This window comes from Salmo salar, chromosome ssa28, assembly GCF_905237065.1.
Source record: "Salmo salar chromosome ssa28, Ssal_v3.1, whole genome shotgun sequence".
Classification (NCBI taxonomy): domain Eukaryota; kingdom Metazoa; phylum Chordata; class Actinopteri; order Salmoniformes; family Salmonidae; genus Salmo; species Salmo salar.
The window spans coordinates 13,060,986-13,085,000 of record NC_059469.1 but is presented as its reverse complement, the minus strand read 5'-3'; the positions used below and the strand labels follow the sequence as shown (position 1 = coordinate 13,085,000).

The window sequence follows — 24,015 nt, the reverse complement described above, 5'->3', positions numbered from 1 at the left end:
AGACTTGGCTCTAGAATCTATGGGCTCAAATATCCAATATGAAAGAACAGGAGCAATTTAGCAAAAGAGCAATGTCCAAGGCCAGCATATTTATTACCCTGGAATTATCATTAACAACTGATGATGTACTGTTTAGTCTCCTTCCTTTGAATAATTTAAGCTACCTCTGTTATTCACAATTCATTTACTTATCTTCTGGCCTATCAAGTATTGATAGAGCATTTGTAGTTGTCTTTTTTTGTAATAGCTTTGATGATGCGTTTGTGGGTCCCCCCCAGTGATGTTTGGTTCGTGGTTTGACCACGTGATAGGCTGGTTGAATGCTAAGGACCAGGACCGCACCATGTATATCTCCTACGAAGAGATGATATTTGTGAGTATCGTATGCTCAGTCAATACCCTAACAAAAGGACTTACACTTGAACGTGATGATTGCATATGATAACATCTCTTCCTTTATACAGAGTTAGAGATGAGTGTGTTTGATGTTAGGGATGTACTGTATAGACCACCATGTTTTTACCCCCACAATTTGTTTAAAAAATGTTTTATCTACTTTGGTTACTCCCAACACAACTTAGTCAGATTCAGTCAAGAACACACATGGATATATTTCATTGTAGTCCTCCAGCGTTATTGATATAAAATCATGTGACCCCCCAGGATCTGAGGGATTCTGTGTCAAAGATCTCCCAATTCATGGGGAAGTCTCTGGACTCTGAGGTAATAGAGAAGATAGCAGACCATTGTGTGTTCAAGAACATGAAACAGAACAAGATGTCCAACTACTCCCTGGTCCCCAATGAGTTTATGGACCATAATAAATCAGAGTTCCTTAGGAAAGGTACCGACATATCTTTATAAATGACAATATCTTTGAACAGAGTATTTGGAAATGATAGGCCGTGTGTAACAGTCCAATGTGTTAATGTGACTATGTTTCTGCAGGAATCGCTGGAGATTGGAAGAACCAATTCACTGTGGCCCAGGCAGAATACTTTGATGCAGTTTACAAAAAACAAATGAAGGACATCAAATACAAATTTGTGTGGGATTGAACTGACCATATTTCTTTCCTCCATTCATTATCATAAATTACATAATCCCAATATAACCGTTGCTATAAAAACAAATTATTCAAGACATGAAATGCGTATGATAGAACTGCTGTTGGTTTGACATGTTGTATCATTAAACATATTAGGCCTATGTCTCAGTCACTGAATGTCTGTCTATATTGTCAATAATATATTATCAATCAGGTATTCTGATGTAATATTCATATATTGTCATACAAGAGTCAAAAACCAATGATAAATCATTGGTCAAAACGTTCACTGATACCAGAGTAGAATACATTTTATTTGATATCTCCTTCCCAATAGGTGGCGACACAACATTTCAATACAGTCCCGGTGTATTACCATCGATAAATAATGTAATCTAGCCACGTAAACATTGTAGCCAAGGAACCAGAGGCAATTTAAAACCAAGTGCAGCAGCTCGCCTTTCTGAGTTTTGTCAGTAACATCTACGGATAATTGTAGATTATTTACGGTGTGAAATGATTTGTTTATAAATGCAAGATGCGCCAGAAGTGTCTTAACCAGGCAGCCAGGTAGGTGGCTATCGTTAGCAGGGGTGTATTCATTTAACCAATTCTGTAGCAAAACGTTTCTTTAAACGGATGCAAATGGAACGAAACGGGGAGGGACCTACCTGAATTTGTCCAATGGAAACTGTCGTTTTATTGCGAAACGTTTGGCAACTGGCCTAATGAATACACCCCTGGTACTCTCTGGGTGGGGGACGTTAGCTAACGAACATTAGTTAGCTAGTGATAAACGTCACTATGTACAATTAATAAGCTAGATAATGTGGCTTTGGAGGCGAACGTAGCTAAATCATTTGAAAAGGGAGAGTAGATAACTGGCTAGCTAGCTAATCTTGTTCAAAGACAGTGTACTAGTTAGAGCCAGGTATCAACGTTGCACCGGCACGTGGACACTTGTAGCTAGTTACCTACTTTTTATCAGACTTCAAGCACGTTTTGACATGTTTGCAGCAACATCGAGTTTTGCTTTGTCGTGTTCTGCAGCAACATCGAGCTAGCTAAACAAAATTCCATTGTTGCAATACAATCTTTTTAGTTGTATGTTTTATATCATCATGTGCCATTCCCCAGGACCAATGATGAGTCACTGTGCTCCAAGAACTTATTTACCTGACAGGCCTTGACAGCACACAGGAACATCAGACCCAGGTACTGCATGAAACAGAGGGAGACCAAAAGTGCACAGCTACTGCTTTGAAAATCACACCAATAACCCCACAGTGTGCCTATTTGTATTACATGAAGCTAGCTACATGTGTTTACTTGATGCCAGTCAAATAGACTAAACATTTCCTCTTGAAAGCAGACATATCATGGAGGAAACCAAGGGAGAGCTGGTGCATCTGTGTATGTCCTATCCTGAGGGTCTCTCCATATTCAAGATTCACAACCTTTACCTGAAGGCCTACAACAAGCCTCTGGATCTGGGATGCTCAAACAGGCAAGGAGAACTTCTAATATAGGCCAGTGAAGGGCAACTGGTCCGAGGGGTGTACTGTACACACCAATAGTCAACTTCTCATGGGTTAAATCAGTGTTACGAGTTGAGCTGGTATGAAAGCCTGTACACCAGGGATCATCAACTTCATTCAGCAGCAGGACAATTTTTTTATTGAGTGGATAGTCAGGGGGCCAGAAAGTAGTTACAAATAATTTGTGTGTGCCTTGTTAAAATTTCAAACCTTGCTTACGTTTGTATGCAATCACATTCAGTTGAAGTCGGAAGTTTACATACACTTAGGTTGGAGTCATTATAATTTGTTTTTCAACCACTTCACAAATGTCTTGTTAACAAACTATAGTTTTGGCAAGTCGGTTAGGACATCTACTTTGTGCATGACACAAGTAATTTTTCCAACAATTGTTTACAGACATATTATTTCACTTATAATTCACTGTATCACAATTCCAGTGGGTCAGAAGTTTACATACACTAACTTGACTGCCTTTAAACAGCTTGGAATATTCCAGAAAATAATGTCATGGCTTTAGAAGCTTTTGATAGGCTAATTGACATCATTTTAGTTAATTTGAGGTGTACCTGTGGATGTATTTCAAGGCCTGTCTTCAAACTCAGTGCCTCTTTGCTTGGCATGGGAAAGTCAAAAGAATTCAGCCAAGACCTCAGAAAAAAAAGTAGACCTCCACAAGTCTGGTTCATCCTTGGGAGCAATTTCCAAACGCCTGAAGGTACCATGTTCATCTGTACAAACAATAGTACGCAAATGTAAACACCATGGAACCACTCAGCTGTCATACCGCTCAGGAAGGAGACACATTCTGTCTCCTAGAGATGAACATACTTTGGTGCGAAAAGTGAAAATCAATCCCAGAACAACAGCAAAGGACCTTGTGAAGATGCAGGAGGAAACAGGTACCAAAGTATCTATATCCAGAGTAAAACGAGTCCTATATCGACATAACCTGTAAGGCCGCTCAGCAATGAAGATTCCACTGCTCCAAAACCGCCATAAAAACCCCAGACTACGGTTTGCAAATGCACATGGGGACAAAGATCGTACTTTTTGGAGAAATGTCCTCTGGTCTGATGAAACAAAAATAGAACTGTTTGGCCATAATGAACATTGTTATGTTTGGAGGAAAAAGGGGGAGGCTTGCAAGCCAAAGAACACCATCCCAGCCGTGAAGCACAGGGTGGCAGCATCATGTTGTGGGGGTGCTTTGCTGCAGGAGGGACTGGTGCACTTCACAAAACAGATGGCATCATGAGGGAGGAAAATTATGTGGATATATTGAAGCAACATTTCAAGACATCAGTCAGGAAGTTTAAGTTAAAGCTTGGTCGCAAATGGGTCTTCCAAATGGACAATGACCCCAAGCATACTTCCAAAGTTGTGGCAAAATGGCTTAAGGACGACAAAGTCAAGGTATTGGAGTGGCCATCCCCAGCCCTGACCTCAATCCTATAAAACATTTGTGGGCAGAACTGAAAAAGCGTGTGCGAGCATGGAGGCCTACAAACCCGACTCAGTTACACCAGCTCTGTCAGGAAGAATTGGCCAAAATTCACCCAAGCTTGTGGAAGGCTACCCAAAACGTTTGACCCAAGTTAAACAATTTTAAAGACAATGCTAGATGAAAGAAATAAAAGCTGAAATAAATCATTCTCTCTACTTTTATTCTGCCTTATCACATTCTTAAAATAATGTGGTGATCCTAACTGACCTAAGATAGGGAATTTGTACTAGGATTAAATGTCAGGAATTGTGAAAAACTGAGTTTAAATGTATTTGGCTAAGGTGTATGTAAACTTCTGACTTCAACTGTGTAACTCTATTATGTTTGGGAATACTTTGTAACATATTTCCTAAAATTAAAATAACTTGGAGCTGATTTGCTAGTGTTTTTACTGTCTTTTATGTCCTCCCCCTCAGAAAAATTACCCGCGGGCCAAATTTGACCTGCAGGCCGCAAGTTGGGGAACCCCCAAGGCCTAGTACAGGGTTCCCAAACTCGGGAACCCAAGGGGTGCACATTTTGGTTTTTGCCCTAGCACTACACTGCTGATTTAAAGTAATCAACTAATCATCAAGCTTTGATTATTTGAATCAGCTGTGTAGTGTTAAGGCAGAAAACAAAATGTGCACGCCTTGGTCTCCAGAGGCCCGAGTTTGGGAAACGCTGGCCTAGTGCCCAGCTATCCTAGCAGTTGACATTGCAGGTGACAGTGTACTGATGTATAGTGTACAGATGATTATTGATTGCTCATTAACAATTTTTTTTCTACCTGTATTTGTTGTCTCTTTGTATTTGTCCTTGTCTATGTTTTGATTGCTTTTTTGTATATAGAGCTGCAACCAAAATCTCCCCACAGGGATAATAAAATCATTATCTTATCCCTACTCTACATTGTCACTATGGTAAATGTTCTCTCATAGAGTAGGTATCGGTGAAGTACAAACGTTCTAATCCTATCTTATTTCATTCTAGGTTGTTGGCACTAGAAACACTGCTGAAGACCATGCCTGACCAGCTCCGCTTCTCCTCTACTGGAGGACTCACTGTATGGCCTGTCATGTCTCGTCTACAGACAACCACCTCATCATCATTAGCATCATCGTCAGCAGCAGCTATAGAACCTCCCACTGCACCTGGATGCTCAGCACAGGATATCAGCAAAAGTAAGAAGTTGAGGAACCCACTGATCTGTATATGAGTGGATAAGTGAACACATGGATTCCGCCGTCTTACTTACACCAATCCAACCCTCAGATCTGTAGGCAGACGTTGTATTTTCAAAACAAGGAGACCTTTGATCTTGCCTAATGTGTTGATTTGTCTTCCTCTCCAGCTGTGTGCCTGAACAGGCTCAGAAGAGAGGTGCTGCTCATGCTCTGTGCCTTCCCTGGTGGTGTGGAGGTGCCTAAGCTGTGTGCCTGCTACAAGCAGATGTACGGCAGGCAGCTGACCCTCGGAGAATATGGGCTGGCAGGCCTCCAAGAGCTGTTTGCTGCCCTGGGGGACCAGGTGTGTGTGGAGAGACAGGACAAGATGAACTTGGTTAGACTGAGCAGTCCTGGCGACCAGATGGAATACACACAGCCACAGCAGGGGCCTGTACGGGAGAGGAGGAGGAGGAGGAGGGGGAGGAGAGAGGAAGAAGAAAAAAAAGAAGAGCGGGATGTAAACGAAAGCCCGTCAGGAGCTCTGCTCAGGAAGACAGGTGAGGTTTTCTGTTGTTATATTTAGTGTTGAATTGACTGTAGGGCTGGGCGAATGTATGTTTTAGCGCAATATTCCAAATGCCTGTTTCTCAAAAATCCTTACATTTTTCAAAAATTATGAATGCATGTCTGCTTTTTCTCATGTTGTGCTTTTTCTCATGTTGTTGTTTTGGTCTCGTCGTCTTCTGTCCTGTGTGCACATTCCCATTTACAAATGCATACAGTACCAGTCAAAGGTTTGGACACACCTACTCATTTCAGGGTTTTTCTTTATTTTTACTATTTTCTACATTGTAGAATAATAGTGAAGACATCAAACTATGAAATAACACATATGGAATCATGTAGTAACCAAAAATGTGTTAAATATATTTATTTATTTCAGATTCTTCTAAGTAGCCACCCTTTGCCTTGATGACAGCTTTGCACACACAATTTCTTTCATTCTTAATGCGTTTGAGCCATTCAGTTGTGTTGTGACAAGGTAGGGGTGGTATACAGAAGATGGCTCTATTTGGTAAAAGACCAAGTCCATATTATGGCAAAAACAGCTCAAGTAAGCAAAGAGAAATGACAGTCCATCATTACTTTAAGACATGAAGGTCAGTCAATCCGGAAAATGCCAAGAACTCTGAAAGTTTCTTCAAGTGCAGTCGTAAAAACCATCAAGCGCTATGATGGAACTGGCTCTCATGAGGACCGCCACAGGAAAGGAAGACCCTTGAGTTACCTCTGCTGCAGAGGATAAGTTCGTTAGAGTTACCAGCCTCAGAAATTGCAGCCCAAATAAATGCTTCACAGAGTTCAAGTAACAGACACATGTCAACATCAACTGTTCAGAGGAGACTTCGTGAATCAGGCCTTCATGGTCGAATTGCTGCAAAGAAACCACTACTAAAGGACATCAATAAGAAAAAGACACTTGCTTGGGTCAAGAAACACGAGCAATGGACATTAAGCTGGTGGAAATCTGTCCTTTGGTATGATGAGTCCAAATTGAAATTTCTGGTTCCAACCGCCGTGTCTTTGTGAGACGCGGAGTAGGTGAACGGATGATCTACGCATGTGTGGTTCCCACCGTGAAGCATGGAGGAGGTGTTGGGGTGCTTTGCTGGTGACACTGTCAGTGATTTATTTAGAATTGAAGGCACACTTAACCAGCATGGCTACCACAGCATTGTGCAGCGATACGCCATCCCATCTGATTTGAGCTTTGTGGTATTATCATTTGTTTTTCAACAGGACAATGACCCAAAACACACCCCCGGCTGTGTAAGGGCAATTTAACCTGTTAGGGCTAGGGGGCAGTATTGACACGGCTGGATTAAAAACATACCCGATTTAATCTGGTTACCACTCCTACCCAGTAACTACAATATGCATATACTTATTACATATGGATAGAAAACACCCTAAATTTTCTAAAACTGTTTGAATGGTGTCTGTGAGTATAACAGAACTCAAATGGCAGGTCAAAACCTGAGAGATTCCTTTACAGGAAGTGGCCTGTCTGACCATTTCTTGAACTTCTTTTCCATCTCTATCATTTACTAAGGATCTCTGCTCTAACGTGACACTTCCCACGTCGTCCATAGGCGCTCAGAGCCCGGGAAAAAACAGAATGTCGTCATTCCAGCCCCAGGCTGAAACACATTATCGCCTTTCTCAAGTGGCCGATCAAGGGACACTGGGCTTATGCGCGTGACCCGACCGCCCCCGCCTTTGGGATTTTTTCCTCTGTTTGCCGAAAAGGAGATTCCCTGTCGGAATATTATCGCTTTTCTACAAGAAAAATGTCGTAAAAATTGATTTTAAACAGCGGTTGACATGCTTCGAAGTACGGTAATGGAATATTTAGAATTTTATTGTCACGAATTGCGCCATGCGCACGACACTTCTTTACTATTTCGGATAGTGTCTGGAACGCACGAACAAAACGCCGCTATTCGGATATAACGATGGATTATTTTGGACCAAACCAACATTTGTTATTGAAGTAGCAGTCCTGGGTGTGCATTCTGACGAAGACAACAAAAGGTAATCAAACTTTTATAATAGTAAATATGATTATGGTGAGTGCTAAACTTGCCGGGTGTCTAAATAGCGAGCCCGTGATGCCTGGGCTATGTACTTAGAATATTGCAAAATGTGCTTTCACCAAAAAGCTATTTTAAAATCGGACATATCGAGTGCATAGAGGAGGTCTGTATCTATAATTCTTAAAATAATTGTTATGCTTTTTGTGAACGTTTATCGTGAGTAATTTAGTAAAATGTTAGCGAATTCCCCGGAAGTTTGCGGGGGTATGCTAGTTCTGAACGTCACATGCTAATGTAAAAAGCTGGTTTTTGATATAAATATGAACTTGATTGAACAAAACATGCATGTATTGTATAACATAATGTCCTAGGGTTGTCATCTGATGAAGATCATCAAAGGTGAGTGCTGCATTTAGCTGTCTTCTGGGTTTTGGTGACATTATATGCTGGCTTGAAAAATGGGTGTCTGATTATTTCTGGCTTGGTACTCTGCTGACATAATCTAATGTTTTGCTTTCGTTGTAAAGCCTTTTTGAAATCGGACAGTGTGGTTAGATTAACGAGAGTCTTGTCTTTAAATAGCTGTAAAATAGTCATATGTTTGAGAAATTGAAGTAATAGGATTTTTAAGGTTTTGAAAATCGCGCCACAGGCTGGCAGTGGCTGTTACGTAGGTGGGACGCAAGCGTCCCACCTAGCCCATAGAGGTTAACCAAGAAGGAGCGTGATGGAGTGCTGCATCAGATGACCTGGCCTCCCCAATCACCCAACCTCAACCCGATTGAGATGGTTTGGGATGAGTTGGATCGCAGAGTGAAGGAAAAGCAGCCAACAAGTGCTCAGCATATGTGGGAACTTCTTCAAGACTGTTGGAAAAGCATTCCAGGTGACTACCTCATGAAGCTGGTTGAGAGAATGCAAAGCTGTCATCAAGGCAAAGGGTGGCTACTTTAAAGAATATAAAACATATTTTTATTTGTTTAACACATTTTTGGTTATTACGTAATTCCATGTGTTATTTAATAGTTTTGATGTCTTCTATTATTCTACAATGTAGAAAATAAAAATGTCAGCTTCTCATTGCGCACAGAGCAGACACTACTAAAAAGGGAGTATCAATGAACATTGATTCTAGAAAATGAATGCTCAGTTTGTCATTGCGGTACTAGGTCCCAGTAGCAGCATTTTAGCCAAATACTGTTATACATTTTTTTTACATTTTAGTCATTTAGCAGACGCTCTTATCCAGAGCGACTTACAGTAGTGAATGCATACATTTCATTTCATGCATTTTTTGTACTGGCCCCCCGTGGGAATCGAACCCACAACCCTGGCGTTGCACACACCATGCTGGCGTTGCAAACACCATGCTCTACCAACTGAGCCACAGTGAAGACTACACATACTATCTGTGTAGTCTGTTTTGTAAATGTGCAATAAGCATAAAACACAATTATATAAGGAATTGGCAACTTTGTTCTCTCTCATTCCTAGAAATAAGGTAGGCAACCTGATTTCAACATCTGAACAAAGTGGACAGGCTAGCATGCTGTTCAAACAGTTGGAGATGGACAGAAGTGTTAAGTTCAAGTTTTAAGTATCCCTATATTTGTTATTACGGTGCTATCACTCTGTTATTAGTGCTCCTACGCAGGAGTCTCGTTGTTGATGAACCTGGCCTGAGTGGAATGGCAACCGTGTATTGCGCTAATACGGTTGCGTAAGCGTTGTTAAACTGGAACCTTGTCAATGTGTCATTTTGAGTTAACAAGGAGGGTGTGTTCATAACAATTCAACTGATCTACCTTGTAAGCTAACAAAGAGATCAAAGTTGGGTAGCTGGCTACTCAATAGCATGTGGGCTTGTGCTTGAGAGATTTATGAGACTTGTGTTTAATTTTCTATAATGCCTGCTACAATAAGTTAGTCATTATTAGTGAATGTGCATTATGCATGGTTCTGGTTAAATGTGTAACAGAAAGGGCATTCCATACGCAAACTTGAAAGCCAGATCAGTGATTATGGCAAAAAAGCAGGTTAAACTATTTTGGGCTTATACTGTATTTAGCCTAAGTATAATTTCACAAGCCCTGAATTCATTAGATTATTGATAACTGTTTGAAATGCAGTGTATTTGACATTTAATTGTACAACAAAGCTTATTTAGAGAACATTTAAAACATATATATGTATATATGCATACATATATTTACATATCTCGTGTATTGCCCATAGAAGGCCATAATGCTCGTGAGCAATGTTCCCTCTAAGCTGTGCAGCCTGCTCCCCCTGGACTGCCTCACAGAAAAAATATCAGCCTGCGCAGAGAAGTATGAGGTTGAACTTGACTCAAAATTGTAGAGTTTTTTCCCCTTAGTTAACACTATCAACGTTTCCCTCTACTGTAGGAATTGTGATCGAATCAACGCAATATTTGCCACGTTCGATGCAAGATACTGAAACAAAACAAACTATGCAAGACTTAGTTTTGCATACTAACTGTGCAAGAGATTTTATTGTAGGCAGAATGCATCAGAGTAGGATCCTGTTGCATTGACCGGCACGACTCAGGCCCGTACTCTACACAGACGGGTGCGCCATATCCAATCAGAGCTGCATTAGGCCTATATGCAAATAGACCATTGCCATAATGGATTTGTGCCATTCACTTTCAGCTGGACTGTGTTTTCAGCATGAGCGGTCGTGAGTAGATGCATTTGTGTTGAGATGCCATGTGCCATGTGTGCACATTTGTTCTTATCTTTTGCTAGATAGTGAGTTATTAGTCCAGTTATAGATACTTTGTAATCAGCAATGGGTGAGGGATTGCTTCTTACAAGAGCACAAAACGTTTACATTTCTATCTTTGAAAAGCAAGTCAGTAAAAAGCAAAACATTTTTTGTCTTAAAGGGCAGTGTTGTATTTTTAGGCAGGCTTGAATAAGCTAAGTAGCCAATAGGCTGAGGGTAGCATCATTTGTCTGATTCTCTGTAATAATAGTATGGGAATAATAATGCATTTTATTTTGTAAAGTGTTTTTTTGCATCGAACAACAGAACATTTTCAGTCCCCTGTCGTAGAAATGGTATAGGAAGAGAGACTGCAGATTATTTCAAACAACAACTTTATTATAAGATTTGCAAAAATGAAGAAATCAACCATCCACTCAACAGTGCATTGTTGAAAGCCCAACGAACAGAGTTGTCTCACTCCTTTTATAGAAAGTACATCCTTTTATCTTTGTGACTGTTAGCAGATGTACAGAAACAGGGAACAGATTTGTAAAAAGTAATTTAGCTCGTCTGTGTAGATCAAGATAGCTGATACTGCCACCATTCTCTGTTCCTCCCTACACTTCCCACATAGCTAAGTTCCTGCCGATCGTCAACACAGGAGGTCACGCTCTGCGGTCGCACCCAAGCGGCTCATATTTTGACCTTTATTTAACTAGGCAAGTCAGTTAAAAACAAATTCTTATTTACAATGATGGCCCGGATGGTGCTGGGCCAATTGTGGCCGGATGTGATGCAGCCTGGATTTGAACAAGGTGTCTTAGACCACTGCGCCACTCGGGAGCCCAATTAAACAGTATAGTATGTAATGAATATCAATTTCCTCCACTTATTTTCCCTTTTGAGACTAGTCTCAACCTAATAGGAAATGACTTACAAGCATTTTCATCAAACAAGCATTAACATGAGGGGAATTGAGGGAAAAGGAAAGACTTTACATTTAAGTCATTTAGCAGACGCTCTTAACCAGAGCGACTTACAAATTGGTGCATTCACCTTATAATATCCAGTGGAACAACCACTTTACAATAGTGCATCTAAATCTTTTAAGGGGGGGTTAGAAGGATTACTTTATCCTATCCCAGGTATTCCTTAAAGAGGTGGGGTTTCAGGTGTCTCCGGAAGGTGGTGATTGACTCCGCTGTCCTGGCGTCGTGAGGGAGCTTGTTCCACCATTGGGGTGCCAGAGCAGCGAACAGTTTTGACTGGGCTGAGCGGGAACTGTGCTTCCTCAGAGGTAGGGAGGCGAGCAGGCCAGAGGTGGATGAACGCAGTGCCCTTGTTTGGGTGTAGGGCCTGATCAGAGCCTGAAGGTACGGAGGTGCCGTTCCCCTCACAGCTCCATAGGCAAGCACCATGGTCTTGTAGCGGATGCGAGCTTCGACTGGAAGCCAGTGGAGAGAGCGGAGGAGCGGGGTGACGTGAGAGAACTTGGGAAGGTTGAACACCAGACGGGCTGCGGCGTTCTGGATGAGTTGTAGGGGTTTAATGGCACAAGCAGGGAGCCCAGCCAACAACGAGTTGCAGTAATCCAGACGGGAGATGACAAGTGCCTGGATTAGGACCTGCGCCGCTTCCTGTGTGAGGCAGGGTCGTACTCTGCGAATGTTGTAGAGCATGAACCTACAGGATCGAGTGTAGGTTTTTTCAGAAGGGGTGCAACTCTCGCTCTCTTGAAGACGGAAGGGACGTAGCCAGCGGTCAAGGATGAGTTGATGAGCGAGGTGAGGTAGGGGAGAAGGTCTCCGGAAATGGTCTGGAGAAGAGAGGAGGGGATAGGGTCAAGTGGGCAGGTTGTTGGGCGGCCGGCCGTCACAAGACGCGAGATTTCATCTGGAGAGAGAGGGGAGAAAGAGGTCAAAGCACAGGGTAGGGCAGTGTGAGCAGGACCAGCGGTGTCGTTTGACTTAGCAAACGAGGATCGGATGTCGTCAACCTTCTTTTCAAAATGGTTGACGAAGTCATCCGCAGAGAGGGAGGAGGGGGGGGGGAGGGGGAGGAGGATTCAGGAGGGAGGAGAAGGTAGCAAAGAGCTTCCTAGGGTTAGAGGCAGATGCTTGGAGTTTAGAGTGGTAGAAAGTGGCTTTAGCAGCAGAGACTGAAGAGGAAAATGTAGAGAGGAGGGAGTGAAAGGATGCCAGGTCCGCAGGGAGGCGAGTTTTCCTCCATTTCCGCTCGGCTGCCCGGAGCCCTGTTCTGTGAGCTCGCAGTGAGTTGTCGAGCCACGGAGCAGGAGGGGAGGACCGAGCCGGCCTGGAGGATAGGGGACAGAGGAAATCAAAGGATGCAGAGAGGGAGGAGAGGAGGGTTGAGGAGGCAGAATCAGGAGATAGGTTGGAGAAGGTTTGAGCAGAGGGAAGAGATGATAGGAGAGAGTAGCGGGAGAGAGAGAGCGAAGGTTGGGACGGCGCAATACCATCCGAGTAGGGGCAGAGTGAGAAGTGTTGGATGAGAGCGAGAGGGAGAAGGATACAAGGTAGTGGTCGGAGACTTGGAGGGGAGTTGCAATGAGATTAGTGGAAGAACAGCATCTAGTAAAGATGAGGTCAAGCGTATTGCCTGCCTTGTGAGTAGGGGGGGAAGGTGAGAGGGTGAGGTCAAAAGAGGAGAGGAGTGGAAAGGAGGAGGCAGAGAGGAATGAGTCAAAGGTAGACGTGGGGAGGTTAGTCACCCAGAACTGTGAGAGGTGAGCCATCCTCAGGAAAGGAACTTATCAAGGCGTCAAGCTCATTGATGAACTCTCCAAGGGAACCTGGAGGGCGATAAATGATAAGGATGTTAAGCTTGAAAGGGTTGGTAACTGTGACAGCATGGAATTCAAATGAGGAGATAGACAGATGGGTCAGGGGAGAAAGAGAGAATGTCCATTTGGGAGAGATGAGGATTCCAGTGCCACCACCCCGCTGGCTCGATGCTCTAGGGGTATGCGAGAACACGTAGGCAGACGAGGAGAGAGCAGTAGGAGTAGCAGTGTTATCTGTGGTAATCCATGTTTCCGTCAGCGCCAGGAAGTCTAGGGACTGGAGGGTAGCATAGGCTGAGATGAACTCAGCCTTGTTGGCGCAGACCGGCAGTTCCAGAAGCTGCCGGAGACCTGGAACTCCACGTGGGTCGTGCGCGCTGGGACCACCAGGTTAGAGTGGCAGCGGCCACGCGGTGTGGAGCGTTTGTATGGCCTGTGCAGAGGGGAGAGAACAGGGATAGACAGACACATAGTAGACAAGCTACAGAAGAGGCTACGCTAATGCAAAGGAGATTGGAATGACAAGTGGACTACACGTCTCGAATGTTCAGAAAGTTAAGCTACGTTGCAAAAATCTTATTGACTAAAATGACGAAAATGATACAGTACTGCTGGCTGGTGGAGTAGACTAGCTAGCAGTGGCTGCGTTGTTGACTTTGAACGTGTAGCTGGCTAGGTAACCTCGATAGTTTCAGTACTACCCCTTGTCATGATACAAAGCACTTTCTTACACTTAGTGCTATTGTAAATGACCTCTGTTATTGAGTTTAAAACCTTCACATAGTGCAATTCATTCTCAGAAGGGGGAAAGGAACATATGAATTTAAACTTCATTTAAACATCACCACACACAAGGCAATCGCTTTGTTGAGACTGTCGATATTGCTACAGGGTCACCATGACGGTAGGCCCTTAACTCTACCTTGAGAGTACCGTAATTTCCGGACTATTAAGCGCACCTGAATATAAGCCGCACCCACTGAATTAAAAAATATATATTATTTTGAACATAAATAAGCCGCACATGTCTATAAGCCGCAGGTGCCTACCGGTACATTGAAACAAATTAACTTTACACAGGCTTTAACGAAACACGGCTTGTAACAAAAATAAAAAATTAGCAGTAAGCTTTAGTTGTCTTTTTTGCACTGAGTCAATTCCTCACGCTGCTGTTTCCAACGTCTTATCATCGACTCATTAAGACCAAGCTCCCGTGCAGCAGCTCTGTTTCCTTTTCCAACAGCCAGATCAATCGCCTTCAACTTGAAAGCTACATCATATGCATTTCTCCGTGTCTTTGCCATGATGAGGGTGACAAAATGACTACCGTAATCAGAATGATGGGAAGTTTGAGAGCGCTCGATTTAATCTAAACAGTAAACAAAAACGTTGTTTGACCTTAACCCGTTCGGCAATTTCATTGGTCTAATGAAAGCTTCATGCCGCCAAAAAACTGAGCACGTCACAGAATGTGTTTTTTTTGGGGGAAAAAAATTGAAAGCGGGAAAAATCCATATATTAGCCGCGTTACTGTTTAAGCCGCGAGGTTCAAAGCCTGAGAAAAAAGTTGCGGCTTATAGTCCAGAATTTACGGTACCATTTACAAAACCACCACTGTGAGCATGGCCTATGGACATGCTGCACCATTAACTCAATGTTTTACCTTGGTGTTATGGATTATCATCATCTTAATCAGACATGTAATCACGCATAGGAAGTAAATCAGGTAAATGGGGTTCTGAGGTGTCTCCTTCAGGGGTTAGTAATGGCATGGTAAGAATAGTCTCAACGGCTTTGCTGCACAATTTCTTACAAGTTACAATAAGCATTATAAATCAACCGATGAAATATTGTAGCTCCCATAACACCAAATAATGACTGAACCCATCCAAACAGATTTCAATCGTTGTGTGGTTGGTGTTCTTTGCGAGATCATCGCTAAGCTTTTTCAGATGTTCCACTACAATAGTCAAGTTACCCTTACCCTGGGGTATGAATGTACAGCGATGGTCACTTATCATTTGGCACACTCTTATGAAAACATTCTGTCTCAAAAACATGCCCTATATGTACTTAGTCTCCGGCTACAAATACATTTGGGCTTAAATCATTCTATCTAACCCATAACACGTTAGTCACTACTGCTAGTCCACTTATAAACATACTAAAACATGCTCAAGTCAATTGTACTGTATCATCCAGAAAGCCATATGTATTGATGCACTTTAACATTTGAATTCTGATAACATGCTTAAACAAAACCTCTACCATCGATGTTTTACAACCAAATTTAGAATTACAGACTTCAGTGCTCCACATTGTCTATCACGCAAATTCAAGACCCTCAATTTAGCACAGACCAAAACAGTTAGAATGTACATTTACAAACAGGGGACTATATATATACAGTTGAAGTCGGAAGTTTACATACACCTTAGCCAAATACATTTAAACTCAGTTTTTCAAAATTCCTGACATTTCATCTGAGTAAAAATTTCCTGTCTTAGGTCAGTTAGGATCACCACTTTATTTTAAGAATGTGAAATGTCAGAATACTAGTTGAGAGAATGATTTATTTAAGCTTTTATTTCTTTCATCTCATTTCCCAGTGGGTCAGAAGTTTGCATACACTCAATTAGTATTTGGTAGCATTGCCTTTAAATTGTTTAACTTGGGTCAAACTTTTCGGGTAGCCTTCCACAAGCTTCCCACAATATGTTGGGTGAATTTTGTCCCATTCCTCCTGACAGAGCTGGTGTAACTGAGTCAGGTTTGTAGGCCTCCTTGCTCGCACACGCTTTTTCAGTTCTGCCCACAAATTTTCTATAGGATTGAGTTCAGGGCTTTGTGATGGCCACTCTAATACCTTGACTTTGTTGTCCTTAAGCCATTTTGCCACAACTTTGGAAGTATGCTTGGGGTCATTGTCCATTTGGAAGACCCATTTGCGACCAAGCTTTAACTTCCTGACTGATGTCTTGAAATGTTGCTTCAATATAGCCACATCATTTTCCTCCCTCGTGATGCCATCTATTTTGTGAAGTGCACCAGTCCCTCCTGCAACAAAGCACCCCAACAACATGATGCTGCCACCCCCATGCTTCACGGTTGGGATGGTGTCTTTGCAAGCCTCCCCCTTTTTCCTCCAAATGTAATGATGGTCATTATGGTCAAACAGTTCTATTTTTGTTTCATCAGACCAGAGGACATTTCTCCAAAAAGTACGATCTTTGTCCCCATGTGCATTTGCAAACCGTAGTCTGGGGTTTTAATGGCAGTTTTGGAGCAGTGGCTTCTTTCTTGCTGAGCGGCCTTTCAGGTTACGTCGATATAGGACTCTTTTTACTGTGGATATAGATACTTTTGTACCTGTTTCCTCCAGCATCTTTACAAGGTCTTTTGCTGCTGTTCTGGGATTGATTTGCACTTTTCGCACCAAAGTACGTTCAACTCTAGGAGACAGAATGTGTCTCCTTCCTAAGCAGTACGACGGCTGCATGGTCCCATGGTGTTTGTACTTGCGTACTATTGTCTGTACAGATGAACGTGGCACCTTCAGGCAATTGGAAATTGCTCCCAAGGATGAACCAGACTTGTGGAGGTCTACAATTTTTTTTGAGGTCTTGGCTGATTTCTTTAGATTTTTCCCATGATGTCAAGCAAAGAGGCACTGAGTTTGACGGTAGGCCTTGAAATACATCCACAGGTACACCTCCAATTGACTCAAATGATGTCAATTAGCCTATCAGAAGCTTCTAAAGCCATGACATGTTCTGGAATTTTCCAAGCTGTTTAAAGGCACAGTCAACTTAGTGTATGTCAACTTCTGACCCACTGGAATTGTGATACAGTGAATTATAAGTGAAATAATATGTCTGTAAACAACTGTTGGAAAAATTACTTGTGTCATGCACGAAGTAGATGTCCTAGCCGACTTGCCAAAACTATATAGTTTGTTAACAAGAAATTTGTGGAGTGGTTGAAAAACTAGTTTTAATGACTCCAATCTAAGTGTATGTAAACTTCCGACTTCAACTGTACGGTTTGTACTTCTTATTACCAGTATTAACCTTTCTCATTTACAGCCCCCGTTTATCCCTGACTTACACTGGCATGAGTGGCATGTTAATGACAACAGATCGGTATCTCAATGCATTCTTGGTCTAAATTACTATAAATTCGGCAGTGTGCAGACCTCCGCAATCAACCTGATACCCACAAATCGGAAAACAATTACGGGCACTAGGGCTGGGCGATATGACGATATCTATCGTGTGACGATAGAAAAACTTCTCGTTTCCTATTATGCTCTATCGTTTGTTTACTTGTGTCGCAAATCACACTCTTTACGGCAATATTTTTTGTCAATTGGACGACGCTTTGCGTGCCGTGTGGAAGGAAATTTTCAACACAGACAAACATGGAGGAGAGTGAATGTGACACAGCACGGAGACACAGAGCTCATACCTAAAAGAAGGGCTACTTCGGTAGCATGGACGTGGTTTGGGTATGAAAAGTCTGACACGGACCAGAAAACCGTCTTCTGCAAATTATGCCGCAGGCCGGTCTCGAAAACAGGCTCAAACGCAACTAACCTCTTTTACCATCTACGCAAGAATCATGTGAAACAGTACGGAGAGAGTCTATGGATGAAACCCCAAAAAGTACAGTCGAGTGCTCACAACGAACCCCCGACTCAGACGTTGCAAGAGGCTTTTGCCCGCGGCACACCATATGGCGAAGATGGAGGGAGATAACAGCTGCCATTACAACTTTCATCTGCAAAGACATGGCCCCAGTTTACACGGTCGACAAACGGGGGTTTCGTGAGTTGGTGCTAACACTTGACCCAAGGTACCAAATGCAAGTTGTTATGTGACACGTATAAATGCCAAAATAACATGCAAAACAGACAAGCCCCCCCATGTTATTTTGTTACATGCTTAATTGAACATTTTCACAGTTAGGGAGTTAGGGAGACATCCCAACCATACAGCAGACCCAATCTGGTGAGCTTTGTTATGGAAAGCAAGACAACAACAAACAAACAATACAACAACTAGAGGTGGGGGAAACTACAATCCATTTGGAGTAACTGTCAACCATTACCAACATTTATTTCTTCCTTTTTATAGGCAGACGTGAAGAAAACAACTTTTGCATATTTACCAAAGGGCCCCAGGGGACCGGTAATTAAAAAACAACAACACTGCCTGTTAAATCAAGAATAAATGAATTAGAATATCAAATTAGAATTACAACTCTACAACATATTGAACTTCCATCCTCAGGCCATGGGCACAACAATGTATGAATTAATGGTTGGATCAGAATTGCCGTTATAATCATTGGTCAGTACGGAGAATTAAGTAAAACCACAAGTTCAAATTCCTATCTCCATCCATGGCTAATTTAGGAAAGGGACAATTTTAGCTAGCTGACTAGCTAGCCGCTGGAGGACAACAACACGACGAGATGCAACAATTTAACTTTTTCTGTCAATGACGTATGCTCCTAATGGGATTTGATTGGAGTGACGCCAAATCCAAACTGGCTTCCCTTGACACGTTTTTTTTTTTGTTGGTGCACCAGCTGCTACTGGAGGCTGAATGATAGAACAGCTATTTCCATGTTATGGGATGCATTTTCTCCATTGTTTTTGATGGTAGGCCACTCTGGTAGGTCTACATTATCATAATCCACAGTAGACTACTTGTAACTTAAAGCGGGTACAGCACAGAAAACGCATGCTGGAAGTTGCACAGAATTTTCACAATGTTCAAGTTTGCTCTCAGCAGACCTGCAATTTGCTCAGTGCTGTTGAATCTTTTTAACTGTATGAACCCTACACATTTATAGTGGGAGCTGCTAGGCCTAGGGGACGGGGATATAGGCTGAAATAGGACAAGGCCATTCTATAGTCAGGGTTCTCTGTGTTAAATGGAATAGAATATGAAGAGGCCTGAAAAACACACATATACACACACACACACATAAAAACAAGCCTCTGGTTTCTGCAAGCACGGACACATGACTTCCCTGGTAACAGCTCAGATGTGGTCAGCTGTAGCAGACCAGGAAACCGAAACTCAAGGCCTTGGATCAATCCCTCCCTCCCTCCTCCCACTCTCTCTTCACTCACGTCATCCCTCACTCTCCTGTTTTTCTGTTCTGTTTTCCTCTTGTTGCTTAGTCACCATCATCTCTAATCCCATTCCAACATCTAGCCAATATACATCATTAATGTTATTACTACACAGATACGATATTGGAGCAACGGGTTTTACTGTGATGTCTCCTGTTGCTACAGTTTAACATCTGCCTAGGGACTGAATATTAATCAGCTTGATAGCAAATCTGGTGCAGCATGCAAGTTATGTATGCCAACATGGTCCCTGACAATTTAAAAAGACACTGAAAAAGAGGCAAAACAAGGTATTGAAAATAACATTTGAAACTAGTCCAGATGATTTTACCACCCACAGAGGGTTGCTACACTACAGTCTGGTGGCTGGTTTCTGTCTCTCTTTTCTGGAATAGGAGAGACGGACACTAATGACTCTGTTCTCAGCTGATCACTGCTTTACTTTCTGTTTCCTTTCTCCTGTGAGCTGCTATGATTGGTGGATTGTCAGATGGGGAGGTTTAAAGGATGAGAGAAAGGTGCAGGGAACCATTTTGATTCAAGCACAGCAAAGTTCAGACTGAAGTATATTATATCTACCTATCGACAATCAAAACAACCATTTGGTAAGGTGACATTTTCCTTATAGGTTTGACTTGTCAATGAGGATAGCTGTTGTTAAAGGGATACTTCCCCAGGGTCAGACAAACTTCTGTGTGTCCAGTATGAAGGGAGTTGGAGGTAGTTTTGGGATCCAATGCTAACTTGTACGGTTTATTTTAATATTCTGTGATCTGAGTATTTTAACAAAAATATCAGAGACAAAAATGTTTAGCTGCCCCTTTAAGGTTACCTTGGTAACCGGACCACTCAGTCATCACATATGCCTGTGAGAATGTCACTAGTATAGGCCAATGATGTATCTTTTTGCTAGCAGTGGGAGCAAACTCAAACATTGAAAAATAACCTAGCTTTTGAACAAAACCATTTTAATAGCCAAGAAACACAAGGACAAAGTCTCACTTTAGTAGACCTTCGAGTAAATTAGACCAACTTTTATGCCTGTGCCCATTGTTTCTAAAAGCAGTGCTGACATCTCCCCCCAGACAGGCAGTCTGGGCGAGGTGGGATAGCTATAATGTTAGGATTCAGATTTCTTTGTGCATTTACAAATATGAAACAAAACGGCAGAAATACTTTGAAAATAGATACTGCAGCATTTATTTAGTTATAGATCACAACTCGCACTTGTGCCCATACTTAACTATTTTGATTAAATGCTTACACTATAGAGCCCGGAGTGTTACAACACGCCAACCTGACAGGTGAATAAGACATTCTTACCCGCCAATGCCAAATCTACCCACGTTTGGCAGGTGGCGGGTGTTCATTTTAGGCCCTGTATATACGTAGACTTCTAGTTATTACAGAAACGCTAGCTAGCAACTTCCTTTAAACTGCTCACTGAGACATACAAATGGTATGAGTTCATCTGACATTGTGGAAGTAGAAAAAGGGCCAAAATGCCGATGTTTCCCTACCTCTATGCTTATCACGTTTGTAAATGTTTTACAAGTTAAATATTTTGGCTGATTATTAATAACTACGAGTAAGTTTAAAGCTGGAATGCTTTTTGTCTAGCTAGTTGACGTACTGATTGAATGGGATATTCTGGGTTCTTGTTTGGACCTTTAAACTCAGGTACTGTGTGTTAGATAACAGTTTGAAAATGTCTTTGAGTCATGAGATTGCGTCACTCTTTTACCAATGGTCTTATGTTATTACCTGCTATTACACTGCAAACTCCACCCAGACTGACTCATACAAGCATTATCTAAAATGTTCCTTGTGTTTGCATAAAAAATGACCTAACTTTATCCTGTGTGTGTGTGTGCACGTTTATGGGCGTGTGTTTGTTTGTGTGTGTGTGCGCGTTAGCGATGTCGGAGACTGAGAAGGCCCAGAGGAAGATCCTGTCCCTGGTGGAGCAGCACCCAGAGGGGATCCCCCTGAAGAAGCTGACAGTGGCCTACAGCCAGAAGTACCACCGCAACCTAACCCTGTCCTCCCTGGGCTTCAGCTCCATATCTAGCCTGGTGGCCTCTCTGGATGGGGAGCTCTATGTGGACAGGGACCTGGTCTTCCACAGGAGCCATAGAGGAGCTGCCGGAGCTCCAGCACAGGCAGGGGGAGACCAGGTTAACATATCTTGCAGGCCTCGGTCTGGGAAGGACCCACCATCGAGGACCCCCTCACCCAGAGCTGTACAACTGAAAACCCCACCTCTGTCTACTGCCCCGATCAGCTTTGGTTTCAGCTGTGGCTCTGTGTCTGATCTCCTACAACCGGCTCCAGGCTCTCGCTATGGGCCTCCCCCAAGCTCTGGGTCCTCCCTTGGGGCTACCTGTCCTTCTATTCCCCCTTCTGCTGTCCCTCACTCCTCCCCTCTCCTTTCTTTCTCCAGCACAGTGAAAGAGAATGAAGAGGTGACTCAGGAAGAGCTACTAGAAAGAGTTAAAGAAGTATGTTATTTTTTAAAGTTGTATCTGTTTTATTATATAATCTTTCTAGGCCGTTGCTGGAAAGGGAATATTCTTGTTAGAATTGCCTGGTATAAATAAGGGTTAAAAATATACTGTTCTTAAATCTGTCTTTTAGTTCCTATGAATGTTGCTTTTTGTATTGTAAAGTGGTTGGTGTATTGTTTTGAATGCACGTTTAAATAAAGCTTGATTGGATGTGCTGTAGGTGATAAAGGTGTACCCCCCTGCCGCCACAACCATCGCCCAACTACAGAACGGCTACTTGCTGCGCTTTGGGAAGCCACTTCCTCTCCAGCAGTACAAGTCTCTGTTCAACAACGCTGATAAACAACCTGTAGCATTCTGCGCATTTGCAGTCCAAGGAAAGACAGGAGAAGAGAAACCAGCAGGTAGAGAGAACATCATAACTCATAATGTTAAGAAGTTGTAACTGAACAGCTGCCATGCTGGCTGGTTTAAGATGAACTGTATGTGTTGAAATGACCTGTTAACTCTGATTTGACCCATGAACTCTCTCTCTCTCACTCTCTCTCTCTCACTCACTCACTCACTCACTCACTCACTCACTCACTCACTCACTCACTCACCACTCACACAGCCACTCCAAAGAAGACAGAGCGTGAGGGACAATCTGCTCCTTCCACACCCCTGAACAACGGATACGTGCAGGACTGTGTGCGCTCTAAAACAAGGTCCCCCCTGCTACAAACAACATCACCAGTTCCATCCTCGTCCTTGTTACTCTCCCAGCCCCCCGTCACTCCCCAAATCCCCCAGCCTGGTACCTCCGCATCGGACTCCGACTTCCCAGCACTGAAAGCGGAGCTGAGGCTGACCAAAGCCCAAGAGCGGAGGCAGCTAGCTGTGGGACAGAGGGAAGGAAACTCCCCTGTCTTCAGAGAGGCCTACCATGCCCAGCTCAGGGAAGTGCATGGGGCTAACGTGCGAGCTGTGGAGGCGCAGGCTGAAGAGGAGGAGGAGGAGGATGGGATGATGAGGAGGAAGAGGAAGAAGGCTCTGGATCCTGAGGCTGTGAATAGTCTGGTGGAGGACGTCATACGAGACATCGCAGCCGAGGGAGAACTTGTCACCAGAGAGAAGGTGACAATCTTTCCCCGCTCCCCCCATTTACCTGTAATTACAACACACACAAAACAGTACAACTTATTTTCAAGTGGCACCATCTGCTGGACACTTTGGGATCTTCTGCTGTCACTCCAGCCTCTTTCTCTGCTTTTCAACCTAGGTCCCAGAGGGCCGTTATCCAGCTTGACTTTTGTTGTGTTCCTGGGATGGTTTTAACATATTCCTTCCTGTCCTGTTCTGTCCTGTGCCCAGGTGATCTCCAGGGTGTGCAGGCTGATGCAGGTCCGCACTCTGGAGGCAGGCAGGATAGACCTCCACTGGCAGATACCAGCTCTGAAGGATCTGCAACGCACCCTTCGAGAGATCAACATGTTCATAGAGGTCAGGATACTCATACACACACATACAGTTGTGGCCAAAAGTTTTGAGAATGACACATTAATTTCCACAAAGTTTGCTGCTTCAGTGTCTTTAGATATTTTTGTGAGATGTTACTATGGAATAGTGAAGTATAATTACAAGCATTTCATAAGTGTCAAAGGCTTTTATTGACAATTACATGAAGTTGATGCAAAGAGTCAATATTTGCAGGGTTGACCCTTCTTTTTCAAGACCTCAGCAATCCGCCCTGGCATGCTGTCAATTAACTTCTGGGCCACATCCTGACTGATGGCAGCCCATTCTTGCATAATCAATGCTTGGAGTTTGTCAGAATTTGTGGGTTTTTGTTTGTCCACCCGCCTCTTGAGGATTGACCACAAGTTCTCAATGGGATTAAGGTCTCGGGAGTTTCCTGGGCATGGACCCAAAATATCGATGTTTTGTTCCCCGAGCCATTTAGTTATCACTTTTGCCTTATGGCAAGGTGCTCCATCGTGCTGGAAAAGG

General features: G+C 43.0%; 2 protein-coding genes across 6 annotated transcripts in view; both read left to right on the top strand.

The window, feature by feature from the left end:
• The window catches only part of sult2st2 (sulfotransferase family 2, cytosolic sulfotransferase 2), a 4,131-nt gene extending 2,910 nt beyond the window's left edge, over positions 1–1,221 (top strand). The window contains exons 4-6 of the mRNA NM_001141468.1: positions 279–373; positions 664–844; positions 949–1,221. Of these exons, the coding sequence (NP_001134940.1) occupies positions 279–373; positions 664–844; positions 949–1,058 (386 nt within the window). The 3' untranslated portion in view covers positions 1,059–1,221. The remainder of the gene's footprint in view (positions 1–278; positions 374–663; positions 845–948) is intronic.
• Positions 1,222–1,389: 168 nt separating this feature from the next.
• wu:fj29h11 (protein NO VEIN) overlaps positions 1,390–24,015 on the top strand; it is a 66,592-nt gene continuing 43,966 nt past the window's right edge. For 3 of the 5 annotated variants that reach the window (XR_006762562.1, XM_045710175.1, XM_045710173.1), the window contains exons 1-9: positions 1,390–1,618; positions 2,186–2,263; positions 2,421–2,555; positions 5,066–5,256; positions 5,427–5,798; positions 21,437–22,020; positions 22,247–22,430; positions 22,640–23,142; positions 23,380–23,508. Coding sequence is in view for 4 of the 5 variants with exons in the window: in XM_045710175.1 (XP_045566131.1) it covers positions 2,428–2,555; positions 5,066–5,256; positions 5,427–5,798; positions 21,437–22,020; positions 22,247–22,430; positions 22,640–23,142; positions 23,380–23,508 (2,091 nt within the window). In the remaining variant the exon portion in view is untranslated. Of the gene's footprint in view, positions 1,619–1,805; positions 2,264–2,420; positions 2,556–5,065; positions 5,257–5,426; positions 5,799–19,961; positions 20,125–21,436; positions 22,021–22,246; positions 22,431–22,639; positions 23,143–23,379; positions 23,509–24,015 lie in introns of those variants that run through there. The other 2 variants (XM_045710174.1, XM_045710176.1) reach the window with 2 other exon arrangements.